This window comes from Aptenodytes forsteri, unplaced genomic scaffold, assembly GCF_000699145.1.
Source record: "Aptenodytes forsteri isolate BGI_AS27 unplaced genomic scaffold, ASM69914v1 Scaffold547, whole genome shotgun sequence".
Classification (NCBI taxonomy): Eukaryota; Metazoa; Chordata; class Aves; order Sphenisciformes; family Spheniscidae; genus Aptenodytes; species Aptenodytes forsteri.
This window is the reverse complement of record NW_008795324.1, coordinates 185,831-194,951: the sequence shown is the minus strand read 5'-3', so window position 1 is coordinate 194,951 and position 9,121 is coordinate 185,831. Positions and strand designations below refer to the sequence as shown.

Genomic DNA, 9,121 nt, shown 5'->3' with positions numbered 1-9,121 from the left:
GCAGGAGCGCTGCACCTTACACTCACTGGAGATTCCAGCCGCCTTTTCCATCCCTCGGAGTCACCGGGGCCTCTGCCGCCGATTCTAAGAATCGGGGGGGCCCTGGTGTTTCTGACTGACCAACTTAGTTCCTTTTCTGTTTCAAAGGGAGACGCTGGTTTTCACCATGAATTTTGAAGGTCTCGACCCCTCCCTTGCCGAGTATGCGCCTCCCCTCCACCCTGCGCTGGACCCTGTCCTGGACCCCCATCTCAACCCCAGCTTGCTGCAGAACGTGGAGCTGGATCCCGAGGGGGTGCCGTTAGAGGGTATCGCGGTGCCAGAGTCGGTGCACCTCATGGAGGGCATGTACAGCGAGCTGCACACCGCCGTCTCCGAAGTGGGGGTGCCCGTCTCCGTCTCCCATTTCGACCTGCACGAAGAGATGCTGTGGGTTGGGAACCACGGGGTAGGTGCCCGCTCTGGGAGCGGGGCAGGGAGGAGGGTCACTGCCCCAGCCAGGCTGTCTGCGCTGCTCTCGCTGCCCGACACCTGCCTGCTGCGACCGGCTCGGGGCAAGCTGGCTGTGGGTGGAGAGCGGTTCAGCATGGGGCCGAGCCGGAGAGTCCTGCTCAAACCGGGGTTGTGCTGCACCGGTGCAGAGCTTCTGCCCGGTGGTGGTTGATACGTCTTGGAAGCATGAGCCTCTTGGCGTTTCCCAAGTAACTTTACTGCCCTGGTGTGTGGGGCTGTTGGAGCTTTTGGTTCTTTACTTGTGTCTGCACTTATCTGCCTGAAAGGGAGTCCAAGTCTGAACAATCTTCCACAGCTTGGGGCACACAGGGGGGCAGGAAGCCCCCCCGTAGGCTGGCTGAGGCTGTAAGGCAGCCGACAGCCTGCCTCCGCCCGGGAGCTGGCGCAGGGCAAAGTGGCGTTTGCCTGTGTCACATCCAAAGTGAAGCTGGGGTGGGTCTTGATGAGCCTGTCCCCGGCTGGTTTTAGGGCCACGCCACCTCTTTCTTCGGCCCGACGCTGGAGCGATACTCCTCCTTCCAAGTGAACAGCAGTGACGATATCCGCCAGATCCAGAGCCTGGAGAACGGTGTCCTTTTCCTGACCAAAACCAACCTGAAGTACATGTCACGGGGGGGCCTCATCATTTTTGACTACCTGTGAGTGCCTTCCCCTGGCAGCGGGCGGGTTGTGCCGGCCCCATGAGCTGCCCCTGTGCTGGGGGAGATGGTCCCAGCCCCTCTGCCGGCAGTGTAAAAGCTAGATCTGGGAGAGGGTGAGGATGGATCCTCCGCCCCCTTCCCCGCTGCCTCCCCGAGCTGGGCAGGAGCGCGAGGGCTGTCCTCTCCCCTCTCCTGCAGCATGGATGAGTCCGAGGACATGCACAGTCTCCTGCTGACGGACAGCAGCACGCTGCTCGTTGGCGGGCTGCAGAACCACGTCATTGAGATAGACCTCAACACCGTCCAGGAGACGCAGAAGGTACGGCCGGGCCGGGGGCTGCTCCCTGCTGCGAGGAGGTGCTTTGTTCTGGCGCTCAGCACTGCTCACTCCACTCTTCTGCCTCCTTCCCAGTACACCGTGGAGGTTCCCGGCATCACCATCATGAGGCAATCAAACCGCTTCTTTTTCTGTGGGCACACCTCGGGGAAGGTAATACCAGCCTCATCCTACCTGGCAGCCCTGCTGATGCTCGGCTTCCCTCTGGGATACCCTGGAGCTGGCGTCCAGCTTTTCCCAGAGCTCGAGGGGCTCCCAAGTAGCCAACAGCTGCCTGCGTGGCACCCAACGCCCCCGTCTCACCCTCCCAGGTCTCCCTGCGGGATCTGCGCACGTTTGTGGTGGAGCACGAATTCGATGCGTACTCGGGCAGCTTGTCTGATTTTGATGTCCACGGGAACCTGCTGGTCACCTGCGGCTTCTCCAGCCGAATGAACAGCCTCGCCTGCGACCGCTTCCTGAAGGTGTACGACCTGCGCATGATGCGGGCCACCACCCCGCTGCAGGTCCACATCGACCCCTTCTTCCTCCGCTTCATCCCCACCTACACCTCCCGCCTGGCCATCATCTCCCAGACAGGTGGGCGAAGCTGCATCCCCCACCCGGCCGGGCTCCGCTCCCCTGGCGAGAGCTGGGTGACGGTCCCGGCGTCCCCCAGGCTCGGGGTGAAATCCCAGTGGGATAGAGTTGGCCGAGCGCCCTCGACCCATGTCCAGCCGGTTCAAATGGCCCCATAAGCGAGAGGCGTGCTGGGTCACTGTGTGCTGGCTGCCCGCGTGCTCCCTGGTGCCATGTTGCTCTGCGCTTCCCTCTTGCACAGGTCAGTGCCAGTTCTGCGAGCCCACCGGCCTCGCCAACCCCGCTGACATCTTCCACGTGAACACCGTTGGGCCCCTGATCATGACCTTCGACGTCTCGGCCAGCAAGCAGGCCCTGGCCTTCGGCGACTCGGAGGGGTGCGTCCACCTCTGGGCCGACTCCCCAGAGGTCACCTTCAACGCCTACTCCAGGGAGACCGACTTTGCCTTGCCCTGCATCGTGGACACGCTGCCCCACTTGGACTGGAACCAGGACCTCGTGCCGCTCTCGCTCATCCCCGTGCCGCTGACCAGCGACACCCTGCTCTCCGACTGGCCCGCTGCCAACTCTGCCCCGGCACCCCGGTAATTTGCCAGTCTCTCCCAGCAAAAGCCAGCATGGGAAAGCTGGCCCCGGCAGAGTTCCTCTCCTTCCCTGGGTCTTGGGAGCAGGAGAGCGGCCCTGTTGCTCCCTCTGCTTCCCCATCTCACGGCTGGCATTGCCCTTCCTCGTCACGTGCCCTGTGAAATGCAAGATCAGTTCCCCGTGGCGGAGCTTAACCGCTGAGGTGCAGTGACTGGGCAGGTCTGAAGATGGTAGGGTATGGTCAAACCTCCGTCTTCCTGGTGGGGAGATCCCAGTGGGATCCTGGCTGCGTTCTGCCTGTATGGAAACTCTTGGTTTTCCTCCGCCTGAGCCCTGTCTGAAACATGCCTGTGCTCAGTGCTGCTGCCGTGTTCTGGCATAGCCCAGGTGTTTTGTTGTGACAGAAAATGAACCCGGGGAAGGACTGAGTGGGGGAAACCCTCGTGACCCGCTGGTGGGTCCCTGAGCACACCCAGCAAGGCCCTTGGTTAAATGATGCTGCCAAACAGAGCAGCCTCTGAGTCGCGGTGTGTTTTGCAGGCGAGCCCCTCCGGTAGATCCCGAGATTTTGCGCACCATGAAGAAAGTGGGGTTCATTGGCTACGCCCCAAACCCAAGGACCAAGCTCCGCAACCAGGTGCCCGCTCTCGGGAGGGGATTGTGCGGGGCATGGGGTGCTTCTGCCAGCAGCAGAGGTCTGCGGCTGGGGGAGGGATGGAGCTCTCGCTGCGTGCTGAACGATCTGCAGCAGAGGTCTGCGGCTGGGGGAGGGACGGAGCTCTCGCTGCGTGCTGAACGATCTTGGAGCTTTCTGCTCCAGGGCTCAGGACAGGGGTGAGAGATGAAATTCTCTGGCTTCGGGTGTTGCAGGAGGCAGGTGTATAGTTTGGAGGCGACAGCTTCTCTTGAGCAGTGTCAGCGGGTGAGCCAGCCCTGGGGGGAGGGCTGGAGTGTCCCCCTCGGGCCAGAATCTCAGTTCTATCAATAACTCGCTCTGTGGTAGGAGAGGTTTGAGCTGTCCGGTTTGGAGGTTTATGGCACGTCCCTCGCCCTTGGGAAAACACTGCTGTGTTTCGCCCTTGCCCGCAGCGCCGCTGTAGTTTCCCACAGCGATAAGCCTCTTGTAAGAAGGAAGGTGTGGAGGCCTCGTGCAGGTTAAGGGAGGGCCCCACTCCTTTCTGGTTTATTCCTTTGCTCATTGGGGGAGGCAGGAAAGCCCAGGAGTTGCTTGTTTCAGTAACTGATGCTTCTCTCCGTCTCAGGGTTCAGCCGCTCTTCCCTTCTCTTCCCCCTCGCAGATTCCCTATCGGTTAAAAGAGACGGACAATGAGTTTGACAGCTTCAGCCAAGTCCCCGAGTCCCCGATCGGGCGGGAAGAGGAGCCACACCTCTACATGGTGGCCAAGAAGTACAGGAAGGTAGTGGCCTTCTGGGGCACAGGGGAGGGGCTGGCTGGGAGTCCCCAGGCTGGGCTCATTCGGGGGGCGAAGGACCCGCCTGGGCCCAAGCACCTGCCCACGTCTCCGTGGGGAGCACCTGGGCATTGTGCCGGCGTCCCATGGTGTGGGAAGGTGTCTGTTGAACACGTTTGCGTCTCTGCTCAGGTCACGATCAAATACTCCAAGCTGGGGCTGGAAGACTTTGACTTCAAGCATTACAACAAGACGCTCTTTGCGGGCCTGGAGCCCCATATCCCCAACGCCTACTGCAACTGCATGATCCAGGTGGGAAACACCCCAGCCCTGCCCAGACCACCACAGCCCCTGGGACCTCCCCTGACTGCTCCGTCTCTGCCAGGTGCTGTATTTCTTGGAGCCGGTCCGCTGCCTGGTCCAGAACCACCTGTGCCAGAAGGAGTTCTGCCTGGGCTGCGAGCTGGGCTTGCTCTTCCACATGCTGGACCTGTCCCGAGGAGACCCCTGCCAGGTCTGTGGTGAGCCCAGGCGTGACGTGAGGCCGGCGGGCTGGGCTGCCTGGGAGGGTCAGAGGGATCGCAGAGGAGCAGGAGCCGGGTGGCGCCGGGTCCTTGGGTGATGGCATCAGACAGCGTGGAAACTCCTGTCACTTGACCTCGGTGACATGCCGCTCTTGCCCCATCCCCAGGGAAGCAACTTTTTGCGGGCTTTCCGCACAATCCCAGAGGCTTCGGCGCTGGGGCTGATCCTGGCTGACTCGGACGAAGCCACAGGGAAGGTGAACCTGGGGCGGCTGATTCAGAGCTGGAACCGTTTCATCCTTACTCAGCTGCACCAGGAAACCCAGGAGCAGGAGGGACCACAGGCATATCGAGGGGCTGGCAGCAGGTAAATCCCTGGCCTGGGGACAGGACAGAGACCGAAACCAGGACACTGAACCAGGGAGGGGGCTGAACTGAGCTTTCTTGCCACCCACATCTGCCCTGAGGGCTGCATGGGAACATGCGGAGCTGCAGGCTGCCCCTACAGCTGGGTTTGAACCCTGTGCTGAACCTCTGTCCCTCCTAGGCCTAGCCCCCCTGCTTGGTGGGTTGGGGCTGCGCACAGGTCACCGGCTCTGGAAGCCCGATGGCTGGTTCCCCAAGAGCTGCTGGAATCTGGGTGCTGGCCCCAAACGGCCCTTGTGCAGCCCGAGATGTGTGGGTCCTCAGCGCTCAACCCACTGTACCAGCCAGCCCCACTCCGCAGGGATTGCTGGGATCCTGCTAACCCCGGTGCTCTTTTTCTCCAGCAGCTTTGGGTCCTCAGGGGACTCGGTTATCGGGCAGCTGTTCAGCTGCGAGATGGAGAACTGCAGCATGTGTCGCTGCGGCAAGGAAACCGTCCGCGTGTCCTCCACGCTGCTCTTCACCCTCTCCTACCCTGAGAGCACTGGTAACAGGCAGGGGTGGGCAGGGCAGGGCAGGGCCTGGCACGTTTAACGCTGCTGCATGTCCGTGGCCGGGCAGGGTTTGTTATCTGTGTGGATGAGCCGTGACTTTTCCAGGTGATAAGACACCTGCAGCAAGGAGCTTCTGCAGTGGTCTGGCCCCAGCTGTGGCAGACCCGGCAGCCGAGGTCTAGTGGTGGGTTTCCAACCAGCCAAGCTTTTGGCTACAGAAGGGCAGATTTGGGGGTTGACCTTCTCACTGGTGGTTGTGAGGAAAACCCCAGAGGTTTGGCTGAGCTAAATTGGTAAAGATTTATGTGTTGGAAGGTGACGTTATTCTCCTTTCTCCCGTCAGAAAAGCCGGTCAAAGATTATGAGTTTGCCCAAATTTTAAAGCGAAGCATCTGCTTGGAGCAGAACACGCAAGCCTGGTGTGAGAACTGTGAGAAGTACCAGCCCACGGTGAGCCCGGGAGCGGGGTGCGAGCACGTCGTGCTTCACGGGCTGCGAGGGGGTGTGGGAGAAGGGTGTGAGCGCCCCGTGCCGCCGGCTGAGTGGAGGCAGTTTCTCCATTAGTCAGTGGGGAACCTCCTGCGTGGATGCTGGAGATTCGGTTCCTGGCCTGGATGGCGAGCTGGTGTGGTGTGGGGTATTTCCTGGGCTGTGCGAGCGCTGGAATACATCTCGCAGGTCACGCGGATCCCAGCTGAATCCCCCCCCGGGGTAGGGGGCAGAGGGAAACCCCCCAGGAGCTGAGCACACCTGCTCAGGGCGGCAGACTGCTCCCTGCCTCAGTTGCTCTTGCAGTACCCCCAGCTACCAGGAACCTGGCCAGGCAGCGGGGAGGAAGCTCTGCAGGCAAAGGCGTTGGAGGAGGGAAGAGGGTAGCACGTGCCAAATCCGGTTTTGAACCTCTCCAGGGCTCTCGGTGCTGCCTGGCTTCCATCTGCTGCTCTCTCTGCAGGTCCAAACCCGGAACATCCGCTGCCTGCCGGACGTCCTGGTCATTAACTGTGAGGTGAACAGCTCCAAGGAGGCAGATTTCTGGAAGACACAGGCTGAGGTGGGGGAGACACTTTTGGGGCAGAAGCAGGCTTGTTCTCCCTGGCACACGGGGTTTGCTGCGTGTCCAGTTCTGCGGAGGTGTTTTCACTCTGATCTCGCTGTCTCTAAGTCTCTTGCTCTCCACCCGAGCGTCACCCTACTTTGTTTGCAGAGGACATGTTGGTATTTGGTCATGCTTGTAGCATGAGCCGTGCGTTTGGAGTTGGAAAAGACAAGATCTCCTGCCATGACAAAGCTGACGGGACTGCAGTAGAGTCACTCTTTGATTCCCCCAGTCCCCCAGGACCTGGGAGCAGCAAGGCAGTGCCCGCTTCCCGGAGCACAAGCCCAGCAGAGAGCGGGCGGACAGTTGGGTTTCCCTCGCTGTCTTTTTCCCTGTCACCGACTTTAAAGTCCCTGTCTTTTTCCCCACTTCTGGCCTGGCTGTCACCCACGTGTTTCCAAGCCCAGCCTGTCACTCCGCGCTGACGCTTGCCTGTGTTTCGTTGCCAGTATGCCTTTCAGAGAGCCATGATGAAGAGAGGAGGCTTTGAGATCACCAAAGGCAAAGAAATCTCTCTTGGAGAGTGGTAGGTGACCATCCCTGTGGTGGCGACTCTGAGCAGTGACGCCTTCTGGGTTGTTCTCTGGGCCTTGGATAGCTCGGGGCCATTTCTCATCTGATAATGACAATTTGATAATCTACCTGTCTGTAACTCCTCGTGGGCTCTGAACTGGAACGGTCTCATTGCTGCTCTTGAGACTGTGACCCTGTATGGGTGCTCTGTGCAGCATCCCCTTCAGATACCCTTGTGATCCACCTTGTGATCCACTTTTGAGCCCCCAGCCCTCATTCCCCTTCCCTTTTCAGACTGACAAAAACCCCAGGATTGTGTATCGGCCCTTTCTAGCCGACATTAGCTGACCACCTTTCCCAGGGTCCTGCTGTAGGCAGCTGCGGGGAAGTGGTGCATCTCTGGCTTCCCCATCTGTCCTGCAGAAGGTTTAGGAATAGGCTGGTGGGTGAGTGGGTGGGGCAGTGGGGATCCTGCCCTGGAGAAGTTGGCCTGGATGACATCTCGTGACTCCCTCCGACTCGGCCTTCCGTGATTCTCCATGCAGGAAGGAGCTGGGGAACCCCTACACGGGGCATTCGTATCCTTCCGTGGAGGAACTGAAGAACATTTGGATCCCCCATGCCATCAAGATGAGGCTGACCAAGAGCAAGGAGTTAGATGTCTGCAACTGGAGTGAGAGCGATGAGGTAAAGGCTGATGAGATACCTCTGGGGCTATGTGGTTGTGTGCACGTGGGGCTGCGGGAGCAGAACTGCTTCAGAACCGCTTTCTGCTGAGCGTGTGTGGGCGAGAGATAATGAGGCCGTCTCGGAGACGCCTCGGGTGAGCATGGAAACCTCTGGGCTGATGGTGAGACGGCATGTCCGAGCTCTGGGGTTTGGGTTGGAGGCCTGGGAGCTGCCTGGCAGACAGTCGGCGGCTCAGACGTTTCCCCGGGGCCGGTTCCTCTTGCAGCTGAGCCCGACTGATGACCCCGAGTCGGTCTATGTCTACGATCTAATGGCCACCGTCGTCCACATCCTGGATTCCCGCACAGGGGGCAGCCTGGTGGGGCACATCAAAGTGGGAGAGACCTACCACCAAAGGAAGGAGGTGAGAAGCCCTGCGGGACAGGGGCTCTCCTGCCCACAGCCAGCGTACCCACAGGCTGCCGAGAGCAGCCCTGCTCCCCGGGAGTCCTGCCTTGCCAAGGCATTCTCGCCCACGGCTTGCTCCAGGGCCGGGTCGTTTCACAGACCTGTTCCTGGGTCTCTTAGTCAAGTGTTGAGTGTTTGGCTGAACAGCTAAACAGTTTGGCAGCGCTAAACAGCCAAGTGCTGCTTGGGCACCTTACGGGGAGGGAAGGGCTGAAGAAGCACTCTTCCCACACTCGCTCAGGCTGGTTCCTCCTGGGTCACGGGCACGTTGCCAGCTTGTCGTGCTTCCAGGTAAGGGCTGAGACGTCATCTCCCTTCCCGAGGAAAAGGGGGCTGGTCTGGGCAGTCCTGTTGTCTGGTGGAGATGCCCAAGCCAGGAGTTCCCAGAGTGTGTCAAGGCTGCATCCCTGTCTCTTATCTGTTGCATCTCCGTGGAGTTTTGGTTAGGAGTCGGGCAGAGACCGTGCCTGTCCAGCCCGAGTGCTTCACGTACGCATCATCACCACCCAGGCCAGCAGGGATTTCCCCACGGTGTCCCAGGAAGGGCGGGAGTTCCCACATGGCATCGTCACACCCCTCTTTCCCTGGTAACTGGGTAGAGGAGTCATTGCATTTGCCTGGGGGGGGCCCCTAAGGCAGTGCCTGTGCCTCTCCCCCCAGGGAGTCACACACCAGCAGTGGTACCTCTTCAATGACTTCCTCATCGAGCCCGTGGATAAGGTGAGTGCTCGGGGCGCTGCCACCGGCCCTGTGTCGAGGCGAGGCTGTGGCTGCGGGGACCCTGTGGAGGGGGGTTTCCTGCTGCACCTGGGAGGCCCCACGCTCACGCTGGCCTGCCCCCATCCCTGCACTGACACCCCCCCC

The 9,121-nt window shown here is 60.6% G+C and overlaps 1 protein-coding gene across 1 annotated transcript in view; it reads left to right on the top strand.

Annotated features, from left to right (window-relative positions):
• The first annotated feature begins 166 nt into the window (after nt 1-166).
• The window catches only part of PAN2 (PAN2 poly(A) specific ribonuclease subunit), a 14,724-nt gene continuing 5,769 nt past the window's right edge, over nt 167-9,121 (top strand). The window contains exons 1-18 of the mRNA XM_009280054.2: nt 167-448; nt 982-1,151; nt 1,353-1,473; nt 1,567-1,644; nt 1,803-2,070; nt 2,312-2,654; nt 3,196-3,292; nt 3,954-4,073; nt 4,260-4,379; nt 4,453-4,581; nt 4,759-4,958; nt 5,362-5,504; nt 5,855-5,961; nt 6,464-6,562; nt 7,057-7,133; nt 7,666-7,807; nt 8,076-8,213; nt 8,918-8,977. Of these exons, the coding sequence (XP_009278329.1) occupies nt 167-448; nt 982-1,151; nt 1,353-1,473; nt 1,567-1,644; nt 1,803-2,070; nt 2,312-2,654; nt 3,196-3,292; nt 3,954-4,073; nt 4,260-4,379; nt 4,453-4,581; nt 4,759-4,958; nt 5,362-5,504; nt 5,855-5,961; nt 6,464-6,562; nt 7,057-7,133; nt 7,666-7,807; nt 8,076-8,213; nt 8,918-8,977 (2,694 nt within the window). The remainder of the gene's footprint in view (nt 449-981; nt 1,152-1,352; nt 1,474-1,566; nt 1,645-1,802; nt 2,071-2,311; nt 2,655-3,195; nt 3,293-3,953; nt 4,074-4,259; nt 4,380-4,452; nt 4,582-4,758; nt 4,959-5,361; nt 5,505-5,854; nt 5,962-6,463; nt 6,563-7,056; nt 7,134-7,665; nt 7,808-8,075; nt 8,214-8,917; nt 8,978-9,121) is intronic.